This window comes from Lates calcarifer, linkage group LG16_LG22 (genome assembly GCF_001640805.2).
Source record: "Lates calcarifer isolate ASB-BC8 linkage group LG16_LG22, TLL_Latcal_v3, whole genome shotgun sequence".
NCBI lineage: Eukaryota > Metazoa > Chordata > Actinopteri > Centropomidae > Lates > Lates calcarifer.
Genome location: NC_066848.1, coordinates 8580785 through 8598854, shown reverse-complemented (window position 1 = coordinate 8598854; position 18070 = coordinate 8580785). Strand labels below are relative to the sequence as shown.

Sequence of the window (18070 nt, the reverse complement as noted above, 5' to 3'; positions counted from 1 at the left end):
CAAAAGAACATCTGTGGACCCAAGACTTTGACTAAATGTCGACACAATAGCTCTCTGCACTCTCTGCACTCACTGAACTACATGCTCTCTGCTTCCTCAGCAAACACACACAAATACAAATGCATGTTTGTAGCTTTCACACTTCCTGTATGGATAGTTTGTTGCCCATGGGTGAGGCTATTTTAAGGACACAATGGATTCACATTCAAAATTCCATTTCACACACATAAACACACAGTGTGTTATGTAATATACTACAGTCCCACTCTTGGGAGGAAATGTGCACCATTGAACACCACACCCTAAACCCACATGGACTCAATTTAAGGGCCAGACGTGGTTGGTCAACATGAAGAGATAGTGGGGTCACACCAACTCTCACACCTACAGCCCATCAAGAAGAGCAGGGATGAACTTTACACCTTGGATGCATCAACAGAATGTCCTCTTTAATCGTGTGCCTGCTTTGTCTTTTCATGTATTAATCTGTGTCTGTACCTGTTGATTTTTTTTCAGTGGATTTAAGACAAACATCTGTTCAAACGCACAATTAAGTATTGACACACACGCACACACACTGACCCAAATACACACACAAACACTATGCAGGCTGAGCACCATGGGGGCCCCAGATCCTCTAACAATGAGACAGGAAAAGGTTTACTTAAGTTTGTGCTCGTGCAACATGCTGAGTAAGCATGTTGGCCATATGACTGCACGTGTGTGTGGACACACGCACACACAGACATATGCATACATGTGTGCTGATGGACGCATGCAAACTGCAGTGGTGCATTAATGACTGAGGGCTGAGAGGATAATCAATGATGAACAAAGGGAAAACACGACAAGGCAAAAGAATAACTCAGTGGATGGTATTCTATGGTGGAGACTCTTTAGGTATAATGACAGGAGGGAGCAAGAAGATGAGAGTTTTTATCCTCTTCAGGTGTATAAGCTATATTCTCCATTAGCCAGGTCAAGCTGATGCATGAATAAGCTCTCCAGAAGGAGGCCATTGTGTGCCCTTGGTAGGATTTGAGTGGCATTTCTTTTGGGGGGCAAAGTGAGGATTTCTTTTCACCCAGAGAAACCAAGTGGCACGACTTCAAAGCTTATCCAGGGACTTAAAGCCTTACAGCAGTCAGAACACGGCACAAACTCACAGATGCAAAGACCCAAAGAGAGCTCAGGGGTGGAACATTAATGGCATCAAAGTTTAACTCTACAAATATCTTGCTGAGTTATAAATATTATAGGGACTAAAACACTAAGAAACTGCCATGTGTTTACAAGATGCTTTTACACTACAAAAGACTGACAGCTGAATTTGCATTAAAGCAAACAGATGGCATCTGAGTGGAGTCCCATGTCATTAAATGACCTGGTTGGATGTAAGTCTTCAACTGGGCACAGCCTGGGCCATACATCTGCTCTGATGTATGGTGGGCTCTGGCCAAATAACTCAGCCCTAAATCAAATAAAATAGACATTTCCCCTGGTCTATAGACCCTTTTTCTGGGCCACTACCCAAGCCCTGCAGCTATTACAGATAACTACCTCACAGGGTTGTTTTTAATCTAATTGGCTTGGACCAGGTTAACAGAAAATACAAAGCAGCCCTCATCAGAGGCATGCTCATGTAACAAAATGTGCGTCTGTGCCGAAGATGAGGAGAAGTCCGACGAGAGCGAGTAGGCTAAAGCACTACGCACTCTGCTTGGTCATAATGAGTTGGCTCAGTTTAAGTGTTGGCAGTGTCTCTGACATTTCACGAATCTTCCTCGCTACCTCAGCCCCCTTCTGTCCCACACGTTTACGTAATGAAGAGGGGGAAAAAAAAGAGAGAGTGTGGATGTGCAGCTGTCCTTCAGCTCACTGCCAGAGTGCCCACATCGCATATGTATGGGAACCTGTTCTCATTTTTGTGAAAGGAGATGATTTTCTCTTTCAATGACAAACACAGAATGCAGAGTGACACACCAAACTCTGTCATGGCTTAGAAAAAAGAGTTCTGTTTGTTAAAGGACCATTCATGCACAAATCACAAACACCTCATATTACTGCTGATAATTTCCTACAAGGTTTCCTACATTCCAGGTAGCCAGTTGTTGCATTTCACTTCAATACAGTAGGGAGACTTGAAACTTTAAAATTTAAAGAAAGATAACATATCACAGTAAACATTATGCCTACATTGATAATTACAGATGTTGCAGAATTATTAAGAGTTGTGAGTTTCAGTCTTTTATGCTCAGTGAGTAAAAGATCTCTTTATGATCTCTATGTGCATGAAAGGCATGTAGGACCTGAGTCATGGCCGCAAAAGAAAGATGTTCCAAGTGTGTGTGCAGTTTACTGAACTTGATACGGGGCAAGGGTAATAATACTGGCTTAAATTATTTTATGGTTAATTTTAACTTGAATAGCAATATTAAAATGAATGATGCAAACACACTGAAACATTAAATTTTATTCTGGATAATATTACTCAGATAGCAGCACCAGTGACTTAGTGTCAACTCTGACAAGTGTTGCAACATTTTACAGTTGCGTTATACATATTTTCATTCACATGATTCACTGTGCCCTGCATGCTGTAGTAAGACTGTTTAGCAAAAATCTAAATGCAGAACAGGCAGATAAAGTATAATCGAGATTAATTGCCATTAAATATGTGAGTATTTGTGAGTGTGTATAGTCCAGTCCTGGCTTTGAGAACATTATTACAGTATTGTGAAGTAATTTGGATTATTATTAACATCAGTGTTCTAAATCTTTATACATGTGGCAGATTGATTGACTCAATATGAATGATATTGCATGGGATAAAGTTGCTTGCACAGCAGTAAAACATAGTGTCACAACATGCAACTGTGTCACAAAAAATTATTTTAAAAAATAGTGCATAAAGACTATAAAAAACAGAACATGTCTTGTAATTTTCATATTTCTGTTGCAATGATGCAAAGAAATTTCACCCTTAATATGTAATAGTGTAGTATTGACAGTTTATTGGCAACATAAACAAGTGTAATTACCTCAGTGAATGGGTGGATTTAGAGACATAATGCAGGTAATTTTGCCTTGTCTGACGTGTTCATCCCATGTAGACAGCTCCAACTTGCTGCTGACCCACTATGGACAACCTGCGTAGTTTAACCTAATTACCTGGATGTAGGTTACCGAGTTCAAAGCCTTAAACCCAGAGTGGTGCGTGTCCACCGGTTATCTCCACTAATCCTCATTACGACCCTGAGAATACTCCATCAGACAACCGAGGCAGGTCAAAGGTCAGCACCAGACAATGGGGTCACCATGGTAACCGTCGGTGCTGAAGACCTCCACTGCTGTGTGTTAAGAGGGGGGAAGAGGAGTGTAGACTTGACAGGAGTGTCTGCAGGGACAAATCACTCTCACTTTACATTAAGCTGGATCCATTTGAGAACAAAGGGAGTTTTGGTGCATGATGGCCTGAACTATGGGCAGTGAGAAAAGTCTTCATGCAAACACACATACAGCCATATGCACAAACATCCCCTTTGACACAAACATGCAGGTAAGGCTCATTCACACGCAGACAGAAACAAACAGCTTTGAATATCTGCTTTAATGCCAAAGCAAACAGTGACTACACTAGTGTCCACCTGCAGTTGCATTGTACTGCACTGAATGCCTCCTTTGCTATGTAATTATGGTGCACCTCAAACTCACATAAAGTTCACCTCACCAGGTGCATTCTCTTGATAAATGCAGCGACAGAAGGAGACAACAGCACTCACAAATAGTTACCAATACCGCCTGTGAACGCTGTCCCTTTTTGCATTTGTCTAAAACAAGTCACATATATTTCAACTCCAGATGCACTGAGTGTTACAGCTACAGTGTAATGGAAAAATGAACTGATACAAGTGGTGTTACACACTGAAATGGAAAATACTGTATCAGCTTAGTACAATAGGAATGATCAGAGCTGCAAAAAATTCAATATACTCTACCCTTAATGTGTAGATTACATTACACATTTAGGAGTTTGTGTGCTACCAGCACTGACTGACTGAGGGGCAACTATTTACACAACGGGTCACTTCCTCTTTGTTCAAATGCCAGTGGTGGTGTGTTGTAATGCGTTTTGAGCTATTCTCCTGAGATGTGAATGTTGATGACATTGTCTGTGAGTGCTGACATTACCATTGTGAGTTCATAAAAAAGTGACTCAGTTATGCAGCCTACAGCTCTAAACATGTCAGGACTTTCAGTCAAATTCACTCTACAAATACAGGAGCTTTTGCACTCTATGAACTGTAGGGTTTCATTTCTAGTGTGTATGCGCTAACATGTGTGTGTTTATGTGTGTGTTCAGGGCCAGGTCTCAGCCTTGTCCTCACTGCCCAATACAAGGCGAGGCCATGAGGGGGCCATCAAGCCTGAGTGAAACCAGACATTTTTAAAAGCAAAGCTCCACTCTATGCATGACACATACTCTTTTTCTTACAAACACACAACCAAAACAGTTTTTAGTGTTTTTGAGTATTTTGTCTTTGCATACTTAACCCTTACCCTGCTGAGTCTGTGTTGTGTGTGTATTTTTGCAAATATGTCATGTATATAATGTTTAATGACCAAATCAAATCAAATCAAATCAGATCAGATCACAGCAAAATCAACCACTGGTAGCTCATTATGGTAAAACCAGTAACAGAATTTACATGCCACTACATGAACTCCTCTTTGGCCTCTGTCCCTTTTTTTTCATATTCTCCTAGAGTTAGAAACATTCGTTGAAAGGGTGTGGGAGCTTGATCAGCAAGACTGGCCAGCAAGTATTTGAACATCTTACTCACGCTACAAGTACACATAAAGTCAACACACATACTTTCACAAAGTGGTGTACATTTAAATACAAGACAAGAGGCAGCCCTGCTCTACATGTTCTGCATCTAGAATTAAGTAAAGGATGAAGTTGAGGATTTGACCTACAGCTCACCATGATACCATCTGTCCTGACAGCACTGGCTTACAGTACCTGGTGCAGGCTCCACCCCTGCAGTTACACAGAACCAAAACAAGAACCAGTTCCCAAACCACAAACATTGGTATTGCTATATATTTTTGTAGACCAAGGTTATGCCAGATAGGAGAAATGAGGAAACAACAACTAGCTCTGTTACTTGATTGAAAGTGGGTCTGTAGTTGTTATTTTACTTTCAATGTGTCACCCAAACAGCAGCATGCATGCACACAAACACAAATATGGTCTAATACAGTCAAAAGTCACAACCACATACACTGTAAATATGTCTTTGAATCTGAGCCACACACACACACTGACCCACATTTCAGGGTATTCCAAATAATATGTTTTTAAATCTCTGCCTGGCCTGATCTTTCCCTCCTCGCCCCCTCTTATACTCTGAAATAGTGCACAAAGGTCTTCACTACTAATACTGCAGGTGTTATATAATCAGCTCTAATCTGCTACTGCCACTGCTACCACTCTGAGGGCTCTGCCAGTGGATGCATGCACGCTTGCACACACAAGAATACACAGCCACATGGACCCTCACTCACAGTTGTGTGCACACATGCCTCCCCCAGCCACATGCACACCACTGAACTATGTACGTGGTTATGTAGATATAGTAGCCAGCTGCTGTGAGGAACTCTCATTCCCACCCAAAAAACTGACTGACTGGCCTGCTGTCCCTACACAAAGTACATTATAGGTGAAGACCCATATACACATGCTCTGCGCTCATCCAAATAATTTCAATACTACTTTATAAAGTTCCATGTACAGCTTAAATGGTGTGCAAACATTGCTTTGGATTAAACATGCAGTAATCAGTTTTAGCCTCTAGGTGGCAGAATAACAAACAAGCTGGAAACCACACAATCCTGATATAATATTTCCATATCAATTTTTTGTGATTTTTAAAACACAAGCAAACACTTTCCTTCTTACACTTTTCCTTCTTTCCTTCTTATTATCTTCTTGAAGTCATGTTTCTGGACTCTCTGGACACAGTGAAATGTTCACTAGCCTTTTGGCTCTGTTTTGGTCTTGACCAACTCCTGAGAAAATATATGGGTCTTTAGGCTATTACGTGTTGGATTTTCTTCACCAGCTAGTTGCAAAATTTGGTGCTGGGCAGGCAGTATGTAGTTGGTTTATCAGCGCTTGTTTGCTGAAAATAGCTGCCTGTTGCAGTTGGAAAAGTGGCTGATAAGAGTGGTAAGACTTGACCCAACAGTATACAGCGCCGGAAACCAAAACAATGAGGTAAACATACTTCTTATGTGGCTTTAATAAGGATTACAGAGACATACATACATTTTTTGCCACTTCTGGAGTTCTGAACCCAGCATTGACATGTCATCACCTTTTAGGGTGATATGGCAATGTTATCACCCATGTGGAGTCATATTTCTGGGCACCTGGTGGATGTAAGTCCAATATTTATTCTCTTTTAGCTCTACCATTTCCTGAAAGAAATATCTGGCTGTTTTGCTGCTAAATGCTCCACTATGGTCACCAGCTAGTTGCTAACTTTGCCTATGAGCCTTTTTGTGCTGTGCAGGTAGTGTACTACGGATTTTTAGAGCTCTCTAACTGACAGCGGCAACCTGTTGTGGCTGAAAATGATTCTATGAGAGCAGTGAGAGTGAACAGTAAAGTTGTGATTCAGACAGATAAACAATGAACTAAAACTATAACTCTATGTAAAGCTGGAGTTCATCACTATAAGTGGCCCTTTTCACATTGTTACATTGTTTTTTACTGCTGTAAAACTGATTGAGAAAAATTCCTCTCTAAACCAGTGTCATAGATGTTCACTGTCTTCCTGGTTTCTCTCCTAAAATATGCGTTCACAATGCCGTTCAGTGCCACTCTGCAAAAACATCCGGCTCAAATTGGCTTTAATTACATAGCCATACCAATCCACACAAACAAGCATGCACACACACAAACACACACGCTATGTGCAACTCATAAAATAGCTTATTCTCCTGCTTGTACACACTCACACTTGCACATACACACACAAACACACAACAGACTCATACTCTAACCACGTGCTGAGCTGCTGCCAGTCATGTGACAGCGCCTTCCAAATCTTACACAGGGCATCATCAATACTTTAGTCACACGTGTTTTCACACCTGATCTCTATTCTCCACATGCACACACAGTACTTCCCCTTTATCACTCAACTCATTCCCCAACATATAACAGGAAGACACCATGAAGTGAGTGTACAGCATCTGTTGAGACAGACTGAGAAAACTCACAATGCGAAAGTGAAACCTTCTGTTTAAACTGTCTTGCTCACTCAACTCTCGATCATTGCTGCTAACTGTGGATGGCTGGGAAAACTTTGGAGATCAAAGGCGATGCTGTCAAACAGAAACAGCCACTCTTTTTTTCAGCTGACTCAGATCAGCTGTTTGCCAATGCAAAAACAAGCTCCAATATAAAACGTTGTCTAAATGTACCTCTTTGTGGAAAAGAACCCAAGACCTGACAGCAATAGAGCCCCCTGTAATATGTTGCTATTAAATGTAATTAAAACTCACTTGTGCAGTTTAATAAAAGCCTCACCTGTGCAGTGGTGGGAATGAGCGGAGACGAAGGTCTTCTTCTTTTCAGTTCAACACACTTCCTCAGCTTGCAGATCTGGTGGCCAGTCCTGCGGTTGAGGCAGCAGCTGCACTGACCACAGCTGATCTTCCTCAGGCATGGCTCACATGTCCCACACCTGCTCCGCTTCTTCCTCTCTTTCTTATGTGGTTTTGGAGCAGTCCAGGAGGGCATGCCGGCCCCTTCTGGCCCCCAGGATCTGGGTAGAACAGAGGGGCTGGGTTCTCCATACCCTGCCTCTGATTCAGTGTCAAAAGAAAAAGAGGAGCGAGTGCTCTCTGAGCTGCAGGACAAGGTGGAGCTACCATCCAGAGAGGGAGTCGAGATCTTTGGCACTGAGTCCGGCTCTGTCACTCCTGCCACAGTGCTGTCCTCGCTCAGGTTCGGTTCGCACTCAGCTCTGAGGACATCTGTGCTCGACTGAGCAACGAGCGACGACGACAGTGAGGATGTCTCTTTCTGGCTGTGGCACTCCAATGGCTCTGGATTGGATTCACTATCTTTGGTCTGTGTCTCTGCTGGTGTGCATGCTTGTCTTTCCCCCTGAGGAGAAGGGATCTCTAGGCTTTGCAGTTGGTTTGGTTCCCCGCGGCTTGAATCCCTCCAGCCCCTAGGTTTGAGGGAGTCACTGCGGACAATAACCGGCGTGCTTCTTTTCACTAAGACAGTCTGCAACATCGGGGCAGTTTCAGGGACAGCTGAGGACCCTGGGAAGTGAGGTTTAGCACCATGAATGGTAGGTTGCATGTCTGTCTTACCCTGGCTCAGAACCTCTAGTTCAACTGACTCTGAGGTGGATGGGGCTTTGGTGGGATTTGAGGTAGCTGTGTTGGAGACTGGTGGCGCACTTACAGGTGATTCAGACTGTGCCGTCAGTCCATCGTTAGAGTGAGGAGGATCTGGAGGTGGAGAAGCTAGAGTGCTGAGGTGGGGGTCAGTAGGACCGATGCATACATCATTCTCCTCTTTTTTTCCTCGATCTTCTCCCCCACAGTTACCCAGCCTCTCGACAATCTCCTCCGTCTCTTCCACAGTCTTACTTTGTCTCTCAACTACTTTCTCTGCCTCTAAACTCTCTCCTTCCTCATGATTTATCTCCTCTTTTCTCTCAGTGATGACTATCATTCTTTCATCTGCGCTGTCCTCTTTCAAGTCCAACGTGTCACCTTCCTCCTGATGGACAGTACACACATCATCTTGCTTACCATCACTGCCAGGATGATCAAGCTTATTTCCAAGGATAGATGAAGTGTCATTTCCCTCGCTGCCACCCTGCACCCCTGGTGAGCCAACACTCGTTAGCACAGAGGGCTCAGAGGGACTGCCTTTACTTGCGTCACTGCAGAGGTTTAGCTGTCCATCAACATCATCACACATGGGGGCCCCAGTCACACACCTCAGGTCACCTTCACTGTTATGGATGACAGTCTTTTTGTCTTGCTGGGTTATGGTACTGTCACAGCTGCACTGCACACAGTCGTCCAGTGTGTCGTTACACGGTGGTGAATCTGCTTTAAGAGGGCTGCCCTCTTTAGCATTGTTGACTCCTAGACCCTGATCTTTGATACTCGCTGGAACTTCAAAATCAGTCTTTAGAGACACTGGAAGGATTTCTTCAACATCACAGGTGTCCACTTTCTCGCTTTCCTCATCACCCTTGTCAGGAGTCGAATCGTTGATGCTGGTGCTTGAAGGCTGGTTTGTTGTGTTTCCGTGCTGGGATGCTGCTCCTCTCCCTCTGCTCCCCCTGCTGTTTCTCCCCCCTCTGCCAGGTTTAGGAGGCTGGCAGGGGGTAACAGACACCCGGGTGCCCCGCAGGGATGTTCTTCGCCCTAGGGGGTCTTGTAACTCGCTGCAGTGTTCAGGCAGATTGCTCGGCCGTCTAAGCCTTGCAGATCCTGTTACGTTTAGGGCATGGTTAACCCTGCCAGGGGACCTCCCAGGGCCCTGGCCAGCCGGCCCACTAACCCCTCTTCCATGGGGGCTTCGCCCCAACTGCACCTGGGCTCTGACTGTTGACCTTCTTGATTCTGCAGGTGCTTTCTGGGGCCTCTCTGTGGCTCTTCCTTGGGGTTTATTTGAGTTACAGGTTTGCCTTTTGGTGCCAATCACTTTCTGGGCATTTTTCCTCTGAGCAGGTGTCTGTCTCCTGGCGGGTTTGGTAGTAGCAGGCATGGCTGAGGGTGTGGAGGAGAGGATTTCTGGCAGCCGGCATGGGAGCCAGATGACTGTTTATCTTTTACTCGGCACACAATTTTGTTTTCTTTAAAAAATCTTCCTCTTTAGTGTTTTACTCTTGAACTGTAAATTGGGAAGCTTTTGCTGTTGTATATTTGCAGTGCATGACCTACAAAGACAGAGAAAACATCAGGAAAAAATCTAAATACAAACAGTCTAAGCACCTTTAAATGTATATGATATATACACACTCAAAAACGACAGGTACAATTTGAGGAGTGACAACACGATAATGTAAAAGCTTTAGAGCAAAATTTACACAAAGTGTCAAAGCTGGAAATGACACTTTAGCCCCGCCTGACATTTCTACTCGGACAGCAAGAGTTGTAGCCGTTAAAGACAATTCAATGTATATCTACACAGTGCAGAATATTTCGAGTAATACTACCATACAATCGGAAGAACTACATAAAAACAAATACTAAAGCTTCCTGAGTTGCTTCAACAGTTTAAAGGGCAGGCACGTTGAGGAGTGGGCTCTGGCCGGAGGTCGGATCCTGTTTTCGTCTTTCTGACTGGCGGAAGAGGGGGTTATTACCGTGTAAAAACGCGTTCAACGTCGCTGTTTATTATTATTTTCTTGCACTTGACCGCTGTCATTTAAAGCGTCCGCGTCGATATAAACCTCAACGCGTCCGGGAACCTCACTTTTGTACGGGTTGTTTTGTTGCCCCGGGAGGTTTTATTTACACGTTTACGGCTGAAATGCTTTACATACCAGAGAGAGACAGTTGCACTGTCTGAACTGCTAATAATACTCCGCTCCAGCGAGACAGCGAGACCTTGTATTGGTTTCCCTCCTCGGCAAATATAGACTGCTGCTGGCAAGTTCAATCTTCTCGCGACGATGACACGCGGACATGATACAAGCACCGACGTGAACACACATCGAGTTGTTTTTTCAAACGTGCGCCGTGTTTTAGTCTTTGCGGACCACGACACCCGTTAAAATGTAAATCCCTCTTATGTCAATCCATTCAGGGCAGCCCCGCTCACTCTCCCTCCACCAGACGCAACCCTCGGTCTCCGCTGGCCAGAAACTCGTCGTCGGCTCTGGAGAGAGCGGGTGAACTGGAAAACCCGGGGTGGACCACACGTGTCGTTTGCCCTCAGTGCTCCCTGCACCGTGTGCACCCAGGAGTGTGCTAGAATAGCTGTAATCACAGATAAATAATCTGTGATTGTGTGTTAATGTAAGGAAGCAGAATACAAGTGTCTTTTATAACATTTCTACCTTGTTCATCTAAATTAATCTCAATTCAAATTCATGTTATAAGTTATTTGATAATGCAAAGCTACAGTGGATTATGTTGTTTTTTTGTTTGGTTTGTTTTTATGTACAACATTGTGACACAAGGACGACAGGAAAACTACAGCTATCATTTTCATCGTTTATTAAAGAGTGAAGAACATATAAAAAAGATTAGATGTACACCAGAAAAGCACACAAAGTCTGAATATACAAAGATAGCAGAAGACACAGTTAATGTTCTTATTTTGAGTCAATGGTAAAGTATAGAGAAGAGAAAAATAAAATAAAGAAAAAAGGCAAAATCTCTTCAACTAAATCCCGGAGCAGACTGAAAAGCATGTCGACTTTTATTCTTAATAAATCTAACAGGCTCAATCTAATGTCTAAATTCAGTAATGAAAAGTTCAATACTGGGTTTGATGAGATTAATAACAGCACTGTAACTGTATTTTTTTCCTGCTCTCGTGATATATAATGATTTCTTTGGTTTGCTTGATTGGCAAAATATTCGTCTAATTTTCTCCAGAATACTCTTGTGTCTCGGATTTCATAGAAAAAACATTTTATTGCGTCCTCTTCCTGTTTACAAAAATCAAGTTGTATTCTACTTATTTTAATCATTGTTGTTAAATAATGTTTATTAATTCGTTTATTGCTTTTTTGTAAACGACCTACCGTCCCCTTGGCCAACGTCATACTACGTCAGAAACATGCGACTGTTTTCGGCCACTAGCCGTCAGTCGTTTACGGGCGAAGGGCACAGATGTGGTTACATGAATCTTGAAAGTGTCTCAGATTCATTCACAACCGCGGTTTTTCATTGAAGCAGCGAACGACGAGCTTCTCGGTGTGATACCAGCCGGTGTCCTATGGTACAGATACATTTTAACAGCCAGCATCGTCCCGAGGAAGGAAGGAAACACGAGAAGCTGCAACTCAGCGAAGGAGAAACATATTTATTTCATCACATCGAGCTTCCACTTTGCTCCTTTTGCTTCTCGGATAGTTTTCATCATCTTGTGAGTGTCCCGTTTTAACAGACAGCCAGAGGTGCATACTGTCTCTCGGATAAATCTACTTTGTTTGTGGTGGAATGTAACTAGGTATATTTTATACAAGTCTCATACTTATGTACAAATGTGAAGTACTTGTACTTTGCTTGAGTATTTTTATTCCATGCTATTTTATTCTTCTTTTACAGTCCAGAGGGGAATATATTGTACTTTTTACCTTACTACATTTGTCTGACTACTGTAGTTACTAGTTACCTAATCAAGTGAGATTGTGCACTCAGAACATATTCAAAGTTTATTAAGTATATTACACTATTATAAACTACTATTAGTCAGTCAACAAAAAATACCTGATTACTGGTAATGTTCAAATGTTTCATTTTCCAGTTTCTCCGCAGTGAAGATTTGCTGCTTTTCCTGTGTTAAATTTCAGTAAACTGAACAGTTTTGAGGTTTGGTCAGACAAAACAGCAACCTTAAACAATTAACAACAATTAACAAAAAAACAGAGAATTTACAGTATCGCTCCCTTGTTGTACAGCCATAGATGTGGCAGATTCCTGAGCAGAAAGGATGACATCGGAGGCTGCCGTCTCCACACCTCCTGCCATGAGCGTGACCCCCGCCAAAAGGGACTACTACTGGCTTCGCTCCTTTGTAGCTGGAGGTAGGATCCGATCATCAGTTTACACTCTCACTTTCAGGTCTGCGATGATTTACTCAAGGTGAAAATTGACACTATTCAGCACTTTGCCTCATGGTACCTCACATAGAAATGATGCCAACAAGTTCTGCGCCAGATATTTAATGACACATGGGTTAATGCTGTTCCTCTGTTTTTGTTTAGGTGTAGCAGGATGCTGTGCAAAAACTACCATTGCTCCTCTGGACAGAGTCAAGATTCTCCTTCAAGCCCAGAACCCCCATTACAAACACCTTGGTAAAACATCAGCAGGCAAACATGTGAAGCCCACAGGTTTTCACACATCTGTGCAACATGAGTGAAACTTCTGATCTTTCTTTGCAGGAGTGTTTTCCACTCTCAGAGCTGTGCCAAAGAAAGAGGGCTTCCTTGGCTTGTACAAGGGTAATGGGGCAATGATGGTCAGGATATTTCCTTATGGAGCTATCCAGTTCATGGCCTTTGACAATTATAAAAAGGTGCAGTATGTGCTTTATTGTGGAATGACACTTTCAAAGTGCAAAGTTCTATAAATTGGGTGTTACTAAAACTGACAATTGACTGAGATTGTTTAGGGAAATGCGATATGCTTTTATGTTTGTACCATGTGCGTTCTTTGATACAGTGACATTTTGCTACAGTAGCTACAGTTTTACCAGTGCATGTTTTTTATTGGTGAATCTGTTGACCTTTGTTTCCTCCCTGCCAATCCCTTTACAGCTGCTAAGTAAACAGATTGGGATCTCTGGACACATCCACCGCCTCATGGCAGGGTCTATGGCAGGTAATTTATCTTTCAGACTGATAAGACTTGCTAGTGCCAGGCAGCTGGATATCATGTACTGCACTGGCAGCTTTTTCTTCTCATGTAGCAAACAGTTGTTCCCCTTAAATCTTGGATGTTTACATTTTGTCAAATCCTGAATCAACATGATGCAAGTTAATCTCACGCCTTGATATTGTGTGTGATTAAATCCCTAAAGAAAGATTAGTGAGTGTTTAATCTCATCTCAGTAAATCATGATTAAGCATAACTTAAGTCATAAACTGTGTCTTTCCACGACATTTGTGATTATACTGTGTGATTTTAGGGATGACTGCAGTGATATGCACCTACCCTCTGGATGTGATCCGAGCCAGACTGGCCTTCCAGGTGAAAGGAGAGCATCGCTACACTGGAATTGCCAATGCCTTCCACACAATCTACCTTAAGGTGATCAGCTAGTGTTCATACTGCCTTCTTAAAAATGCATGAAAATCAAATGCTCAGTATGACTTTCAATGCAAATTTGTCTTCAATCTCTTTTCTTTAAAGGAGGGGGGCATTTTGGGCTTCTACAGGGGCCTTACCCCAACACTTATTGGAATGGCCCCTTATGCAGGTGACTGTTGAGGTTATTTTGCATAAACTTTCATAGACCAGTCGTTGTTTAAGATCCATCCAGTATAATTGTGAACAATGTTCCACGTGCTGCATTAGCTTGACTTTGTATCTTCCACCCTTTCTTATCTTCCAGGTTTCTCATTCTTCACCTATGGCACCCTGAAGAGTCTTGGCTTGAAACACTTCCCAGAGCTGCTGGGACGTCCTTCCTCAGACAACCCCGATGTCCTCGTCCTGAAAACCCACGTCAACCTCCTCTGTGGAGGGGTTGCCGGTGCCATCGCGCAGACAATATCGTAAGTGCTGCAGGCAGGCAGGCAGCCGACAAGAATCAAGCACGAGACTCGCATGAATGATTAGCTGACAACGGGGCTGTTTAATTTGTGGTTTCTGGCTGGGGTGTGTTATTGACTGCACTGATTTATTGGAGGTTGATGTGATGTCACATTGCATTTCTTCTAACTAGGTATCCTTTAGATGTGGCGAGGAGACGAATGCAGTTGGGAGCTGTGCTTCCTGACTCTGAGAAATGCGTGTAAGTAGCACCTACTTTCCTATGCTGCATGTTTGCCACACCATGATGTACATTATATACTTAATAAAATAATGATCAGACTAATTTTGTCTAATTTAATAAGAATATTGTTGTGATGTGTTTTAGTGGATAAGGTCTTGTGGTCTGATTTGATTTGTGGGTTTTTAGTCTTATGGGCAACACTTTAAAAGAAATGATTGAGAGCTAATTGTAAGGGTATGCTGTTATACTTAGGGGTAATTATAGAGCTGAAAACAGCTCACACAACACAGCACTGATGAATTGAAGCACTCCCCTAGATAAAGAATCAATTGGTACTCTTGTCTGCTCTAAAGGAGTCGTTAGTGTGTCTTTAACTGGGGGAGTTGTTTAAAAATGAACCTGTTTACAGTAGCTTCAGGCAAGTTGTTTGCTCTCTGCAATACGTGGTCCTTAATAATTAATGTGTAATCTCTGTTGCTCTCGTCTCTGTTGCTAAGGGTCTTTAAAAAAATCTGAAAAAGCATGCTCTGAATTTTTTAATGCAAGTGTTTTGGACACAAAGTGGGGAGTTTCCATTTGAAATAGTTGATTCCACATTTGGGTTTGTAAGCAGAGTTTGATGAACTGCATGCTTACAAGTGAAGAGAGAATTCCAGGGTAGGGAGAGCTGTTTACATTAGATAAAATGTTAAAGCCCAACATTTTAAGGAGTAGAATAGCATCTGAGCTGTAAAAGTACAGCAACATACCATTCATACCCACACAAGTTCATATTAAGCCAGTCCAAACATTACCCATTGTTGTTGCATTATCTGCTTGTTCTTTAAAAAGATGAAAGATTAGTACTTTATTTTCAACGCAGTTAATAGGAATTTACTTCAATAACCTTATAAAAATCAGTGTATAATGTCAATTTATGTCAATTTTGTACCTGAACAGATCACTGAGCAAGACTCTGAAGTATGTGTATAACGAGTATGGGATCAAGAAGGGACTGTACCGAGGCCTTTCTCTTAACTACATCCGCTGTGTCCCCTCCCAAGCTGTGGCCTTCACCACTTATGAGTTCATGAAACAGGTCCTACACCTGAACTAGCCGCCTTTTTTATACCTTCAAAGTCTGCAATTGGGCCTGTTCGCTCTGAGTCATTAAGCAGCTCAACCTCGATACTTCCTTAGACTTCTTCAACGTCTTAAACTCTTCAGCGGGGGAATTGCCTTTTCACTGAAGGCGCCAGGGAAATCAGTTAACGCTGACAAAAGGAAACTGGATGTCAGGCAGTAAGCTACTCCACATCTGTCCCATTTCATTCCCTCTTACCTCCTGCTTAATGTGACTCGAAACCTCGTAAGTGATGATTTACTCAACCACATGACATGTGGCTTGAATTTGAACAACTCCCTCATCAGTGTTTCCATGGATACAGTGGGGCAGCGGCATCTTTGGTCTGGCTCAGTTGGTTAAGGTTTCTTTGGGCAACGATATGCTCTTAAAAAATGTTGTTGACAACACCACAACAACCCTCTGATTGTGTAGCAGCGCCCCCTAAACCACACAGCAGACACAGATGTCCACACACTCTCACTTGTCTCTCCCTGATTTAAGATGGACACCAGCTCAAAATGATCAAATTAGCTTATCGACAATTATTACATGTCTATACAAAGCTCATTGAATAGTGTATCACCCCCAAACGCTTCAGTTTGACTGATACACTTTACTACTCTTTATTGTTTATCATATTCTCTTTTTACCGACTTGACTATTGTTGAAAAGTGGCTGAAATTTCAAGTAATCAGATGATTCATACTGTTTTGTTTGTTCAGGGTTTAGTGTGTCTTTAAATTTGGGGTGAAGTAAGTCTAGGAGAAGTTTCAAATCTTACATTAATATACCACACTTCACCTGCAGGGTTTTTTCTTTTAAAGATGCAGTGGCCTGGGTTGCACAGGATTTCAGTTTAAGGCAACTTCACATTTTATTGCCAAACCTTGAATATAGCAGTTACTGTATGTGTTTTTATTGGCTGAAAAATCTTTGTTTTTGTTTTTTTAAATGTTGGTTGATGTTTAGTGTGTATTGTTTTGACATGATATGGATGTAGGTTTGACATGCCTGGAGGGACACTTTCACCAGAAGGGACTCAGGAGAAATTTGCACTTCATGACTGTAGCTTTTTCTGTGTATTTATTGATTTAGCGACCTGTTGCCACTGGGTGGCAGCATTGAATATAAATTCTATTGTTTACCATCAGAGCTTGATAAAATACTCACACACATCTCATTCATCTTTTATCAAATACAAGTCTGAGTTGGCTCTTTATGATTTTTTCCAGTTTACTGTCCAGATAGTGAGTATAATGTATGCAGTGTTTTTAATGTAGTTCAGCCAAAATGCTGTTTGCATTTACTGCCCAGGAAGGCTGATCATTACTGAATGAAAAGGTTTAACGACACACCTTCAAATCACCACCACTGTTTGCATGAGCCTCATCAGTTTGCTGTACAGGCATCCTCCTTTTTTCAGCCTCTTGCTGCCATCTGTATTTAATGTCTTATTTCATCAGAATGATTAATGTGTTTTACTGGAGTTTCTCCACATGCTTCAGTTGCTGCCTCAGCTTTTAAATCTCTGTATATGAATGACAAGAAATTAAAAGAGCAGTCGCCTTGGATCAGTGGTTTCAAACCTTTTTGGCTCTTGACCTTCTCTAATGTTTGTCCACCGACTGACCGACCCTAAAAAAATTCTATGAGTAATCTGATATACCCCTTAACACCCCACCCACACATTATGAGGTGACATAATTCAAATGGATTTTTTAAACTTGTAAAGAGGGTGTGTTTGAGCTAAACTGGTGGGATAAGTTGCTTTAAAATCATATTGTGACCACTCGTTATCAATATGTGACTCATTGGAGGGGTCCAGACCCCAGAGTTGGGAACCACTGCCACAGAACAATTCACATAGACCACTGAACTCCTTGAAAGCTATTTACCATAGGAGAAGTTGGGCTGTTGAAAAGACTCCAGCCACCTCTTGAAATTAGCAGCTCCTCAGTTGGATGGTTGTTGTGCTTCAACCAGTACAAAAAACTACAAACTTCTGATCCCAACAATTGACCTAAGATGTATACTAAGAAAAGATACCAAGCAGTGGAAAAAATCACTCGTATTTACATTTTAATGCAGCTGGCACACACAGCACTGAAACCACAAAGTTCTTTTCAGTTTTCTGTGTTCAGCCTTGACGTGTTTTCATCTAATAACTGGAAATTGCTCGGCCGCTCCAAACAGCTCGACGCCTTGTGCATGAATGTGTTGTTGAGCAAAAGTCTGAA

At 42.3% G+C, this 18070-nt stretch overlaps 2 protein-coding genes across 3 annotated transcripts in view; one reads left to right on the top strand and one right to left on the bottom strand.

The window, feature by feature from the left end:
• Positions 1-11010, bottom strand: part of tet1 (tet methylcytosine dioxygenase 1) — a 29375-nt gene extending 18365 nt beyond the window's left edge. The window contains 2 exon segments of the mRNA XM_018678280.1: positions 7604-9989; positions 10599-11010. Coding sequence (XP_018533796.1) covers positions 7604-9817 — 2214 coding nt within the window. The 5' untranslated portion in view covers positions 9818-9989; positions 10599-11010.
• An 837-nt stretch (positions 11011-11847) lies between these two features.
• Positions 11848-17404, top strand: slc25a16 (solute carrier family 25 member 16). Of its 2 annotated transcripts, XM_018678269.2 has the most exons (11): positions 11848-12151; positions 12533-12597; positions 12687-12812; positions 12993-13085; positions 13173-13306; positions 13548-13611; positions 13919-14040; positions 14143-14209; positions 14345-14507; positions 14678-14746; positions 15668-17404. In XM_018678269.2, the coding sequence occupies exons 3-11, from the start codon at positions 12719-12721 to the stop codon at positions 15822-15824; spliced, it is 963 nt and encodes a 320-aa protein (XP_018533785.1). In that variant the 5' UTR covers positions 11848-12151; positions 12533-12597; positions 12687-12718; the 3' UTR covers positions 15825-17404. The 2 variants fall into 2 exon arrangements, with proteins under 2 accessions (XP_018533785.1, XP_018533776.1); XM_018678260.2 differs by lacking the exon at positions 12533-12597.
• Positions 17405-18070: the final 666 nt, after the last annotated feature.

Coding starts and splice junctions, on each gene's coding strand:
- slc25a16 (XM_018678260.2), top strand. CDS start 12,719: ATGACATCGGAGGCTGCCGTCTCCACACCTCCTGCCATGAGCGTGACC. Junction 13,307..13,547: donor CCTTTGACAATTATAAAAAG/GTGCAGTATGTG, acceptor ATCCCTTTACAG/CTGCTAAGTAAACAGATTGG. Junction 14,210..14,344: donor TGGAATGGCCCCTTATGCAG/GTGACTGTTGAG, acceptor CTTATCTTCCAG/GTTTCTCATTCTTCACCTAT.